The sequence below is a fragment of the Sceloporus occidentalis genome, unplaced genomic scaffold (assembly GCF_023333645.1).
Source record: "Sceloporus occidentalis isolate IW3139 unplaced genomic scaffold, rSceOcc1.0.p SCAF_1, whole genome shotgun sequence".
Taxonomy (NCBI): domain Eukaryota; kingdom Metazoa; phylum Chordata; class Lepidosauria; order Squamata; family Phrynosomatidae; genus Sceloporus; species Sceloporus occidentalis.
In genome coordinates, this window is record NW_028316981.1 from 224,332,470 (window position 1) to 224,347,184 (window position 14,715).

Below are 14,715 nucleotides of genomic sequence, written 5' to 3' on the forward strand. Positions count from 1 at the left end.
GTGTGGACTATGACACTAACATGGCATTGCAATTCTTGAGAGGCAAAAGGATCCTGCTAGTCACCTCTTCTTTTCCCTTAGTACTGAAATTTGTGGGGATGAGCCACATGAATGGGAAAGATCTCACCTGAAAGGGAAAGATGTTCACACCATGTCAGGACTGGTTAATCTTGATATGTTTTAATGTTCATGTTTTGAATAATTATGTTTTCATGTTAACGTTTTGATGAAGCAAGATGTCTAGATGAATAAGATGGCTTAATGCAGTATTAATGTTAATTACTACTGTGGTTTGCTTTCAGGACCCACCATGGATACCATAATCCATGGATCTTCAAGTCCCATGAAATACAATGGCATAGTAAAATGGACTTATATAAAAGGGACTTATTATATAAAATAGCAAAATTAAGGTTTGCTTTTGAAATATGTATTTTTGGGGTAATATTTTCAACCTATGGATGGTTGAATCTGTGGATAAAGAATCCGTTGATACATAGGGCCAACTGTATAGTATATTGTTTGATTATATGCTTAGTAGTTGGTTAGTGAAATTGTTCAGTATGAACAGGAAAAGTTGGTTGTCAATGGAAAATACCAAGACGGTTGGAATGCCAGCTGCAGGTAGGAGGAATTTTTCTGTTGTAATCTTTTATCTTTCTAACTGTGAGTGAAGGTGGGAAAACATTGATAAATTGAAAGTGGCTTTAATGTTACGGGAACATCAATATCAGCCTTAGCATGCCAAATTTATGAGGAAGTGTAAGAGACCTTTTTATGCTGTATGTCGGGGGTGGTAGTATCCAGTTCTGTCCAAAATGTTTTCCTGGTAACATCTCTGCAACTTCAGAAATAAAGCCTTGCTGTTTAATGTGAAGTTGAAGGCTTTCATGGCCAGCATCCATAGTTTTTTGTGGGTTTTTTGGGCTACGTGGCCATGTTCTTGGAGAGTTTATTCCTGACATTTCGCCAGCATCTGTGGCTGGCATCTTCAGAGAATGCTGGCCTGGAAAGGAGTTGGGTATATATATATTGTGTGACCTGGAAAGGCAGGAATGATTTGCATGTGGATTGTTCTGTTGCTAATGGCAGGCTTCAGGGTGGGAAGGTCTGCAAAGGAGGATTAATGTCTGCTTGATTAGTGCTCATTGTCTGCTGCTGGGAAACCCTGACCCTGGGAGATTTCTCATTTGCATTTGTTGAGTCATTTGTTTGGCTACCAGTCCTGAAAAATAGCAAGATCAAAGAGTTTATTGCATGGGGGTTAAACCGCTCCCCAGCGCGTTCTAACGGGGGTGAGCAGGGGCACGCACGGAACGCGATGGGCACCGGATGGGGCCCAAAACGCAACTTTATCGCACGGGGGGACGCCGCTGCCGCCGCGCGTTCCCATCGCGTCCTAATTCGGTTCCAGAGGGCACCATTTCTGGAAACTGTTTCAAAAAGTCCCCAGAAATGGCGCCCTCTGGAACCGAATTGGGACACGATGGGAACGTGCGGCGGCGGCGGCGTCCCCCCGTGCGATAAAGTCGCGTTTTGGGCCCCATCCGGTGCCCATCGCGTTCCGTGCGCGCCCCCGCTCGCCCCCGTTAGAACGCGCTGGGGAGCGGTTTAACCCCCATGCGATAAACTTCCAAGACTCAACAAATGCAAATGAGAACTCCCCCAGGGTCAGGGGTTTCCCAGTGGACAATGAGCACTTATCAAGCAGACACTAATCCTCTTTTGCATATCCTCCCACCCTGAGGCCTGCCATTAGCAACAGAACAATACACTTGCAAATCACTCCTGCCTTCCCAAGTCACACAGTATATATATCTCCATTCCAGGCACACATTCTCTGAAGATGCCAGCCACAGATGCTGGTGAAATGTCAGGAAGAAACTCTCCTAGAACATGGCCACATAGCCCGAAAAATCCACAAGAAACTTGCTGTTTAACTTACAGAGGTTTGATTTAATGAGTTGGGGGAAAGTTCACACAGTTCTTGACGCAACAATTCTCTCTTAGAGCTTTATCAACTAGTGAGATCCCACAGGAAAACAGGATTTAAACGAGAGTTAAATTAAATTCGAATTTAAACAGAACCCACAAATTCAGGAAGTTTATCACACCAAATTGCTGCTAAAATGAAATGACGCAAAATTAAATAGAAGTTAAAGTGGAAAAAATGCCACCTTTTTACTTTCGGAATTTCCTGAAAGTAAAAATCTGCCATTTTTCTCCAGTTAACTTCAGTTTAACGTCACGTTATTTCATGTTAATAGTGATGTTGTGTGATAAACTTCAGGCATTTCCAAGTTTTCTCTAATCTAATTCTTGTTGAAATCCCATTTTCCCACAGGATCTCGCTATTATGATAAATTCTTTACCCCTGCCATCTTCTTTCTCTCGCAGCATGATTCCCTTCTCAATAACATAAACTGTGTTACATGAAGCTACATGAAACTATAACTCCCTCTGCAACTATCTGTTTATGTAGTTTTCTGAGTGTTAGTGTCCCTGGAAATTCCTTCCCAGTCTGAACCATCTCAGGTTACCCCATAAGAGTGAGAGGAAGCAGCTTTGCAGAAGCTCCCATGCTGGTGCAGAACTGAGGTTGCATCTGCACTGCAGAAATAATCCAGGTTGATGCCACTTTAACTGTCATGACTGAATGCTGTGGAATTTCGGGAATTGTAGTTTGTTGCGGCACTAGACAGAGAAAGCTAAATATCCCAAAAAACTACAAATCCCAGAATTACTAGGGGTTTTGCAAGTGATCATGACTGGGAAAAGATGAACTTTTTAAAAGCTGTAGATATAATAATTTTGGGGGCCTTAATACCCTAGGCCCCAGATTCCATCTGATCTTGGAAGCTAAGCAGGGCGAGCCTTGGTTAGCACTTGGATGGGAGACCACCAACAAATACCAGGTGCTGTGGGCTATATCTCAGAGGAAGGAACTGGCAAAATCACATTGCCTAAGAAAACCCTATGAAATTCTTGGAGTCTCCGTAAGCCAGCAAGCAACTTGATGGCATATACACAAAGATAATAATCTTAGTGGGTTTCTTGAGTTGAGAAATGGTGCAATATGGGATGGCTTCTCTGTGCTTCCTTAATTCGAGGCACCTGCTGCTCATTGTCAGGCATGCCTTTCCCTCTATACCACTGTTGTTATGCAAGTACCAGTTTGCCTCTCTTCCTCCCAGTTGATATTCTTTGCTTCTTTTTTTCTCCCTTAAGGTCCTGTTCAGATGTTGTTGTTTTTAGAGCAACTAACCGAATACTGTCACTCACGCATCCCGGTTTTGTTGTTCACACTATTTTTTTAAAATCGGAAACGCATCTCTGCAAGTTCGGTTACTCATACGAGTCAGCACTGAGAATAAAGATGGAGTCAGTGATGTGGATGTATTCGAAGCATGTTCAAGACATGCAGAGTTTTATCCCACTTTATCCCGGGTCTATTCACATTGTTTATTCACACAGCCGACAATGCAAATCTTTTAGTGAAACTTCTAAAAAAGCAACCCCAAGATCAATTATTCTAGGTTAAGTGGGCTTTTTTGCAGTGCCCCCTCAAAACTTAATTGGATGCATTCAAAATACATATGAACAACCCAAATTCAACCCAGATTCTACTGTGATCATTTTCACCATCTGAATAACCATTTAGAAGTCAAAAATCCTTCTTGCCCTCCATGGAGACTAGTCCTTTACAAAGTCCATTTAGCTTTAGGATTCCTCTGACTGCTGTGCAACATCATTTTGCCAGTGATCAGCCCATTGGTATTGGAGCACCCACTTTCTTGGCACAAGGTCAAGGGTAGATGTTTCCAATAAGAAAGGTGAACTGCATGGAATGTGGCACTAGCATGAACATTCAACGAAATAAAGAAATATTTTCCTTTTTGTAAACTCTTTTTTGCTTAGTTCTGATGGGGCAAAAGAGACACTCTGAACTGATATTACAGACAGAAGAAGCGCTTGTTTTAAAAGACATTTTAAAAGAGCAAAATGGCAATATAAAGTGTGTCCTGGCTGTTTCATTATTCTTTATGCATTGATTTGTTTCAGTTATCTTTAATGAGTTGTTGAAGTTACTAATAGTTGAAAACAAAAAGAAATCTGGATAGCGGGGCGGAGATGTGATTGGGAAATTATTTAGCAGCCCACTCTGGAACTGTCACTTTCCCTGGAGATGCATGAAACCTTAACAAATGGTGGTTCTTTATCTGATTAATCTTCCCTGTGTCCCTCCATTTTGACCTTAAATTATGCAGCAACAGTGCAGAGGCAGAGGTCTTGTTCATAAATATCAGTTCATAGGATTTAAAAAGCTGATTGCCATGACCACAAATGTTCAAGTTTAAATGTAAATCTGCACTAATACTTTGCTCAACTGCAAAGATATTACATTTTCTCCTCCTTTCTCTCCTGTGCAAGGACCCTGAGCTCTTCATCCAGGCCTGCAGAGAGCAGACAGTGGCAGAGGGACATAGGCAGAGAAGACGCAGCTCAACTTACCTCCAGCACCATCTCCGTCATCTGAAAACGTCTCTGGGAGGTTTTGTCCGAAGTCACAGGCTCATGGAGAAGTACACTGAGCATTTCATACTTTTTCAAGGCTTGCTTGTAATTCTTCTCGCTCAGGTCAATCACACGATCTTTCCCATCATAGGTGGGGAAGTCCAGTCCTTCTTCTGCCCAACAGCAGGTGATGAGGAGCAGATAAATGCCAACCAGGATCACCCAATGAGTTGCCTTCATGTTGGATCTTTGCTTCTGTATCTGGAGAAAAGAGAAAGAATCCCAAGAAAGAATCCCAAGATTATGGAAGGATCCAGCTTTCTGGGGCTGATTTGATCCCCTCCAGATCCCCTATGAATCCATCTAGACAACTGAGAAAGCAGCCACAGCAAACTAGCAACACTTATTTGAAGACAAAGGGGAAAAGACAGACAGGAGAAGCTGGAGACCAAACCCTGGATACCTTACATAGCTTGGCCAGGCTTCCGTGCCACGGAGAGCTCCATTTTTAGGAAGCAGTTGTTTCAGGCTATTAATAGACCCTGCAATGAATAAAAAGGACAGATATGACACGATTGAGGGACTTTGCTGAGTACTCTGCTTCATCAGAGAGAGAGAGAGAGAAGGAACACATATAGAGACAGCAGATATATAATACAGAAAACTGACGGGCATCTCTAAGGGCATCAGAAGGTTACAGGTTTAAGCTCTGGGGATACATTTCCTTAAAATACCTGACTTCATTATTGATTCTATTGCAATTAGGGATTTGCCAAAACTGGTGCATGGTTTTAAAGGACATTTTTCCCACTGTTTTCTTTTTCAGTCACCTCCATGAAAGGGAATGAAATGCCCAGAGTGCAAGCAGCCAGGTGGCCAAAAAGAGGACTCACTATTTTATATGATATAACAGCTAATAAATGTGATTAATGGAATGGTCCTGTGGTTACTGCAATCCCTGGTGTCCCCTTTCTTGGGGATTTCAGTGTACATTGAACATTTCCAGCCTGAGGGCTATTGGTTTTTTTTTTCATATTTGTTAACAAATTTTAATTAGAACTAAAGTTCGTTGTGTTTCACATTGGTGTTTTAGTGGCTACTATATCAGCAGAATCCATCAAGTTTCAGGACATATGTCAGAGTGCCTTGTACATATCTGATATATAGTCAGCCCTCCTTATCCACGGATTTTTTTTATTGATGGATTCAAGCATCCATGGCTTGAAAATATTTTTTAAAAATATAAATTCCAATAAGCAAACCTTGTTTTTGACATTTTATATAAGTGACATCATTTTACTCTCCATTGTATTTAATGGGACTTGAGCATCCATGGATTTTGGTATCTACGTGTGTGTGACCAAACCACAGCGGATATCAAGGGTCCACAGTAATTGGAAATCTCTATAAGCTTACAACATTTTCTAGGTCTAAGCCGAGTTTTTCTTCAGTAAGTAAGGTTCTACCTTACTTATGCCATTTCATCTTTTCTAGCCAAGTTTATATTTTCCAGCTGATTGTTGTTAAGTTACAAGAAAAGAGATTCCACCTTAAGATTAGAAAGAGCTTTTTTTTTAAGAGCAGTTTGACAGTGGAGTAGACTGCTTTGGGAAATGGTGGACTCCCCAGCTTTAGAGGTCTCTAAACAGGGTGGCTGGCCAGCTCTCAGCCATACTTATGTTGTGTATTCCTGCATGGCAGAGGCTTGGACTTGGTGGCCCTTCCAACTCTATGATCTTTACCACACTAGTGAGATTCTGCGGGAAAACAGGAATTAAACACGATATAAAATACATTCGAATTTAAACAAATCTTGCAAATTAGGGAAGTTTATCACACCGAATTGCTTCTAAAACAAAATAATGTAAAGTTAAACCACAGTTAAAGCAGAGAAAAGTGGCAGCATTTTACTTTCGGGATGTTCCAAAAGTAAAAAAACTGCTGTGTTTCTCAGCTTTAACTCCGGTTTAACTTCACATTATTTTATCTCTAAACTCAACAATTGTACGTAGGCATTTCTTTCACCCACCCTCTATAAAGATAGAGCGTTTTTGAAGGTATGCTCCCCAGGGGGCAGTGGGAAGGTCCAAGGGGGCATTGAGGGGAAAAGGGGGCAGCTGGGGGGCAGTGAGGGGGGGAAAGGGGGCGGCAGGGGGGTTTCAGTTAAAGTATTGGTACGCATGAAAGACAAGGGGAACTAGGGGCCTTAAGGGCCACGATGAGGGTGAGAGCTATATGAAACATCTTTTAAGGGTCCAGAGGCCTGTGCCTGGCCCTCTCTTTCACGGCGCCATGGCAGCAAGGTCCGGAGGAGTGTGGTGGAGACACCCACTATAATTATGGTTGGATCTGTTTTCCTTCCAAGGCTGCAACTGCACTGCAGAAACAATCCAGTTTGACACCACTTTAACGGCCATGCTCTGTTCAATGCTCTGCGTTCAATTGTTCAATGCTATGGTATTTTTTTGGCAGTTTACGGGGCCTGTGGAAGGTCCTGGGTCCAGATAAATTGGTCCTGAGGCCTGCCAGTGTTGCCCACCACTGGCCCAATCCCAGAAACAAAGGAATTTGGATCTCAGATCAATCCCACCCACCGCCCCCAGTATTGCAAAAGGTGGACACAATGATGGACATAATGTTTGGTGTGAAACTGAAGGCTTTCATGGCCGACATCCATAGTTTTTTGTTGGTTTTTCAGGTTATGTGGCCATGTTCTAGAAGAGCTTATTCCTGACGTTTTGCCAGGAAGATGCTGGCATCATCAGAGAATGTTTGGGTTTAAGACTCAATACTTATGTCCCACCTGAGAAACATAAGTTGTGTTCCCTTGAAGAAGTTATGTTCCACTTGAGGAACATAAGCCAAAAGTTATATTCCACTTGAGGAACATAAATAATATTGATATTGTGGAACAATATAACAATGGAGGGTATAATGGTCACCCTAAACCAAAACCTTAACAACATGTTGGGTTATTATGAATGTATTGGTGTATTGTTAGCATATTGGTATATGCCTTCTTTTTCATTTACAAGATGCATTTTGTGACAAAGATGCCCACTTCTTCCTTCTAGAAATCAAAGCTCTGGTTGGAGGACATTCTAAGCACTACACCTTCTCATCTGAGCTTAAAATTTTAAATTCCCTTCTTTCATAATAGGCCTCATAGCAATTCATGGCAAAAAAATTGTATTTTGAAACAGATTCAGTGTTAACAGTTAGTATGTGGGGACACACTGATGGGCGTATACATAGACAGAACTAAATGAATAAACACACTGGGGAAAGGATGTAATTCTTCTGTCTGTCACTAGATCGAGATGTTGCACAACACATTAGAGTCCAACCATCAGGCTCAGAATGCAATGCTTTTAGAGGAAAAGTTTCTTCTAATAATGAGGGATATTCGCATCAGGAAAAAATCTATTGCCTGAGAATTTATTCCATGTTTTATCTGCCCATATGGTGAAATAATCTCTTGATTTTTTTTCTCTCAGTTCCCGATTATGGTATTAGATTATAACAAAAATATAAAGTTATGGGAAACTAGGAATGTGTAAGTTTTCCTTTTGTTTCCTTTCCAAATGCCATTCCTTATCTTTGGCAGCATAAGCTTTTTTTGACTAAAGTCTACTTCCTCAGATGCATTGAAAGATCTCTCTACAACTGATTCTACAGACTAACACGGCTATATTGTTGAATTCCTTATCTTTGTTTCTGAAAGGCCAGTCTGCTTCATGTTTGATTTTTTACAACTCCTATTAGTTGTTGGGAGATTCTCAGGTTAGGTTTCAGGCAGAGATTTACTAGAGTTGTTGTTGTTGTTGTTATCATCATTATTATTTTGCAGTTTTCTGAAACAAAGGCAGTAATCAACAAAAATGTCGCAAGCACTCTGCCTGATAACATAAGAGCTTCCCAGCCCTAAGGGAGAGGATGGGGCTCCCTTTCATAATAATTTATTCCCTTCTGAATTAGTGTCTATATATATGTATAAAATGAACCTAATGGGCTCTCCTCCGTTCAATATACCATTTGTCTCAAAATTAATTTATTCCCTGAAAGGAATGTTTGTTATAACAGATGTTTAGGTGTCTTTCTTTTCTGGGGAACATTTTTTTTTCACATACGGGCAAGTGGTCTGAATTGATATTCCTTAAAAGATTAAATGGTAAACTTTGGGAATTTACAAGGTTTCTCATCATATTCTTGAGGATCTTATTCATTTCTCCAGTCAAATTGGAGAGCTAGTGTATGAAGTAGGTGTTATCCGTTTCAAATGTTAACAAAACCACAAACGCAATAGGTGGCTTTATTCCCCCATCTACAGAGTATAATACATTGATCTGTTCTAAAAGGGTAGTTATAAGGATAACTGTGATGATCTATGTGAAGTGCTTTGAACATGCAGAAATACTATATACCTATTTGTTGTCAGTTCAGAAAATTCAGCAGAGATTGTTCAGAACCAGTTTGTAAGAAATCTCTAGCTGTCTCACTACTACACTGCCCTCCTTTACAGAAGACAGACTTCTATCTAAGAGCTGTGAGAGGTCTGTTAATAAGTTCAGTGTCGTCTACTTGTTTGGTCCAACTCTGGTTTAAATGACAAAAAAGGAGAACAGGGCCCTGAAGTTGCCTAGGAGGTGAACAGGTACACAACTCGTCTGGCCACAGCTTTCCCCACGGAGTTGTATTTAAATTATAGTATGTATGAAACTTGTCAATAAAACTCTTGGGTTTAGGATTTAGCCTTGGGGTCACCATAAGTCAGAAATGACTTGAAGGCAAACAAGAACAACAACAAATGTCTGAAACTGCATCTATACATAATATTCACATATATAGTAATTATATGCATGTCTGTTTATTCACTTATTTTCTTTTTTGGAGAATTGTTGGGAAATCTCTGAGGACCTAAACCAGTGCAGGCTTCCACATATTGTTAGACTGCAACTCCCAGCAGCTCTAGGCAGATAACCCATCATGAGGAATGCTGGAAGTTGCAGTTCAACAACATCTGGAGGGCTGCACAAGTTCCACACACATCCTAGACCGTATACAAGGCTTATTACTCTAAATGATTTTGTTCAAACACAATATTCAGGCTGACTGCCAAAGCTATCCATGGTTAACTCATATTCAAAGCAATAAAGAGCTTGGTATGGTAAGCTGATTTTTGTTCTCCTTCATCGGCCCTCTTTAATTCTAAGATTTGCATTTTATTATGATGTAATCTATTTGGAACAAAACTGCTCAGATAGACCTGAATTACATTTTTTTCTGTGACTGAAATGATTTTTGAAAGGAAATGTTGTGTAATCAAATTCTCAGTTGTGTTAACTATGTTCCCAAGTTCCAACAGACAAAGCATTTCTGTGCAGAAATGAGTGTGAAATGTGCAACTAGGTGATCACCGATGGTTTTTAAAACTCCCACTGTTTTGTCTTGAGTATGAAAGAAGAAAGCTATTGTTGGCCACATGAATACACAGTAGAAAATCTGTTGTAAATATTCACCCACAGCTTGTATGTATATCTAACACTAATATTTTCTGTGTGGAAATTTTGCAGCATATTAATAGCACTAACATGGTCATAACAGCAAACTGCAGTCTCAGGCACTTATCCTTATAGGAGTTTGGTTTTTCACTAAAAGTCACTCTGTTGATCTGTGCATTTTAATTTTATTCAAGAGCTATAAACCTTGGTATCCAGCCTTCCCCCCTCCCCATGTTCTAGGCTGCAGGACCTGTCAGTCTTCATTCTCTCCAGCATGCTTATCCTTCATTTAAATTGGTTTAACTTGCCTGCCCGCCCCAACCATGGCTAGACAATGTGTTAGAATTGCAAATCCAGTTCAAAGGAAAGGAGAGATCTGATATTTTGTACATTCTGGTATTATCTTACTTATGAATTCCAGTACTTTGCCATAAATACTACTTCTCTGCTGTATGTATTTTGAAGGCCTTGTCTGCGCTGGCCAGGATACTCCAGGAGCACCCAGAGCATCCTGGTTCCACATCTGCCCTGTCATATTACTTTCGCCTCCATTTCTGCACCATGGCACCTGTCCGCATGGCACATCTGCCACTGCTGTGGATCATTTGTTTCTGATGTCAGAACAAGGTGCCCAGCAATAGTCCCATGCTGGGCACCTCATTTTAAACATTTTTTTAAAAAAATATTTATTCACAAACAAAACATACAAAAACATACACATAAAACCTCGGAACATATACATCACAGCATGTATCTCACCATACAACTCCGTCCCCACCCCATCATTTTCACTAAGCTATCTGTTGGAATATCTTCTAATCCAGTGATGGCGAACCTATGGAACGCATGCCAGAGGTGGCATGCAGAGCTCTCTCTGTGGGCACACATGCTGTTGCCCCAGCACAGAGTTTGCCAGAGTTTCTTAATAGAAAGCCAGAGGGATGTGGCACTTTGCAATAAATAAGTGGGCTCTGGGTTGCAGTTTGGGCACTCGGTGTGTAAAGGGTTCACCATCACTGTATCTTTCTTCCTTCTCCTGCATATTTTCTTTAATTTTTTCCACCTCAACAATATTCTGTTCTTTTCTTTCTAATTTCTGGGCATATTTCCATAAATATAAACATCTTTATGATTCTAATATATACAATCAGCCCTCCATATCCATGGATTTCTTATCCGTGGATTCAACCATCCACGGTGTATATATATATATATATATATATGAATTCCAAAAAGCAAACCTTGATTTTGCCATTTTATATAAGGGTCACCAGTTTACTATGCCATTATGTTTAATGGCACTTGAGCATCCACGGATTTTGGTATCCACGAGGGATCCTGGAACCAAACCACAGTGGATACCAAGGACCCACTGTAGTAACTATTATTTTTCATCCACATTTCAACATCTTATCATCTATATTGACGATATTCTATCTTTACCATCTTTACCATCTTCTGACAAACAAAGAGTTTTAATTTGTATTGTTTATATTGATCTTTCCTAATAGCTATTTATCCCGTATTAATTTGAGGCCACCTCCCTGCACAAAATTTCAACATTGGTTCCCACTCAGTTTCCCATTCACTCATTGTCCTTTCCTTTATTAAAGTTGTCAGTCTGTCCATTTCTATAATGTCATAGAATCATAGCATCATAGAATCGTAGAGTTGGAAGAGACCACAAGGGCCATCCAGTCCAACCCCCTGCCATGCAGGAAATCTCAATCAAAGCATACCCGACAGATGTCCATCCAGCCTCTCTTTAAAGACCTCTAAGAAAGGAGACTCCACTACACTCTGAGGAAGGAGTTTGTTCCACTGTCGAACAGCCCTTACTATCAGGAAGTTCCTCCTAATGTTGAGGTGGAATCTCTTTTCCTGCAGCTTGGATCCATTGTTCTGGGTCCTAGTCTCTGGAGCAGCAGAAAACAAGCTTGTTCCCTCCTCAATGTGACACACCTTCAAATATTTAAACAGGGCTATCATATCACCTCTTAATCTTCTTTTCTCCAGTCTAAATATCCCCAGCTCCCTAAGTCGTTCATCATAGGGCAAGGTTTCCAGACCCTTCACCATTTTAGTCGCCCTCCTTTGGACACGCTCCAGTTTCTCAATGTCCTTTTTGAATTGTGGTGCCCAGAACTGGACACAATATTCCAGGTGGGGCCTGACCAAAGCAGAATACAGTGATACTATTACTTCTCTTGATCTAGACAGTATACTTTTATTGATGCAGCCTAAAATTGCATTAGCCTTTTTAGCTGCCACATCACACTGTTGACTCAATTTCAACTTGTGGTCTACTTGGACTCCTAGATCCCTTTCACATGTAGTTTCATTCAGCCAGGTGTCCCCCATCCTATATCTGTGCATTTTATTTTTCCGTCCTAAGTGCAGTACCTTACATTTCTCCATGTTGAATTATCTGTGAGCTACCTTGGGTCCCTTCTGGAAGAAAGGCAGCAAATAAATAAATAAATAAATGTTAAAATCCATGTCAGTTTGGCAACTTGAGCAAAATCTGCAAGCTTAATAACCCATTCTTCCATCATTGGTACTTCTGTCCATTTACAAGTTTATGCAAACAGTATTCTTGTAGCTATTATCATGTATAGAAGGAGTAGACAATATTCCTTGTCCAATTCTTTGTCAATAACACCCAGCAAAAACATTTCTGAAGACACTGCAAAATCTCCTTTTATAATTGTTGGCATTAACTTACAAATCTTAGACCAATAGCCTTTCACGTTCTTGCAAGTCCACCTTATCCTGATAACCCCAACATCGATCTGAAACCTTCTTAGACATTTTTGACAACTGATTTGGAGTTAAGTACCACCTGTACATCATTTTATATTTACTTTCTTTCAGTGTACTACACAGGGTAAATTTTATATCTTTAGTCCATCTTTTTTTTCAAATTATCTAATAGTCTTTTAAAACTAGCAGTGAATGCTCCTGGTGGTTGTGAATTCTTTAAATGAACAATGTACAATAAAGCACTTTTGGGCTAGAATTAATTTAACTGGATGACCTTGAGTTCTAGTTTTATGATGGGTAGAAAGAGTACCTGTGTTTACTTTTACTATGCCACAGATAGATTATGCTGTCATGCCTCCACCTCCTTCAGCCATCTTCTTTCTTTCCACACCCCAACACTGGCATAGTTGTAAAGAGTGTCAGTAGATACATCAAACTGTAATGGAAAATTCACACTGTCACAGAGAGCTGACCCCTGTGTCATGCAGGAGAGCTGTAACTGGGTCAGCCAATATCATTTTAATTTATTAACAGCAGTTGCTTTGGGCAGGAGAGGCCAGGTAGGGAGGTTTAAATTGGTGCTTAGCAGTACAGCAAAGGGGATTAACCATTGCAAAAATGTCCCCATCACATAAATCGCCTTCCCCAGACGCTAGCGGGCACAGAACAAAAATGTTGGCAAGTTGGGCCTCGGCCACTAAGCCGATGGATTATGGAGTCCTTGTTCGCATCATGGCCAAAGATTAAGAACTATCCAGTGGCATAAACGGGTCCATTTGTATTAGGCCTGGTACACACGGGCTCTTTGTGGCATGGCAGCGACGATTTTAGGGTTCAGGAATGCACAACAATGGCATGCTCCCGAATCCTAATGCATACGGACGCCAGCATGATGGTGGCTTCCCATCCATACGGGGGCCACCATGATTCCACCGCCACCATACAGTGACCAGACGTCGCTGGCAGGAAGTGGCATCATGGCGGCACACCTTCCTGCTTCCAGTGTTGCAAAAAAGAAGCTGTTCTAGGAGAACAGACACGGGGCAAAGATGGGGGGCACGGAGCAGTCCATTGGTACTGCCCCTTAGTGACCTTTCCCTCATCCGCACTGCAAAAGTTTGACACCACTTTAACTTCTATGGCTCAGTGCTATGGAATTCTAGGAAGTATAGTTTGTTGTGGCATCAAAGTGGAGTTGTGGCAATTAAAGCAGTGTCAAAACAGATTATTTCTGCAGTGCAGTTAGGGGGAAGGTCACTAATACAAGTGGACTCTTTCATGCCACTGGCTAGCCCTTAATCTTTGGTCATGATGCAAACAAAGACTCCCAAACCCATCTGCCTGATTTCTGAAGTTAGGATGCAGCCTGGATCTCCTCTTTTTCTGGTGCCACGACAAACTACACTTCTCAGAATTCCATAGCATTGAGTCATGGCAGTTAAAGTGATATCAAACCGCATTATTTCTGCAGCGCAGATGCAGCCCTTGTTTGATACTTTTTGCATTAGTTTGGCAGCTAGGAAAAAATTATGAAGACTGAAAACCAACTGGGGAAGTGAATGTTAATGCTATTTGTAAGCCATCCCGAGTGCTCTTAATATGGGTAAGGGTATACATATTTTATTTTTTATTGTTGTTATTATTTTCCCGTGTTACTAGCCTGCTTGTACAGTTCTCAAAGTTATGAGGGGAAAGAGGGATCCCTTTGATTTTCTTTTTGATGCACTCTTGAGTCCATGTTCCATTGGCTTTGCAGGTTCCCTATATAGCCAGTGATGGGGAATTGGATTGATAAGTAGGGATGGTTTGGGTAGAATTGGTTTCTGAGCCCATTTTTATCCTTGGCTAGGAGGGGATGCTGGACTTCATGAACAAAAGGGCTGGAATGCTTCTCTGCTGTGTACCACCTGCCACATTATTTGCCACCAAGAAACCT

The 14,715-nt window shown here is 40.9% G+C and overlaps 1 protein-coding gene across 2 annotated transcripts in view; it reads right to left on the reverse strand.

Moving 5' to 3' along the window:
- CASQ2 (calsequestrin 2) overlaps positions 1–5,069 on the reverse strand; it is a 44,918-nt gene extending 39,849 nt beyond the window's left edge. The window contains exons 1-2 of one of the 2 annotated variants that reach the window (XM_089489193.1): positions 4,979–5,069; positions 4,513–4,776 (exon numbers count right to left, since the gene is read on the reverse strand). In XM_089489193.1, the coding sequence (XP_089345319.1) occupies positions 4,513–4,755 (243 nt within the window). In that variant the 5' untranslated portion in view covers positions 4,756–4,776; positions 4,979–5,069. Of the gene's footprint in view, positions 1–4,512; positions 4,957–4,978 lie in introns of those variants that run through there. The other variant, XM_089489192.1, reaches the window with a different exon arrangement.
- Positions 5,070–14,715: the final 9,646 nt, after the last annotated feature.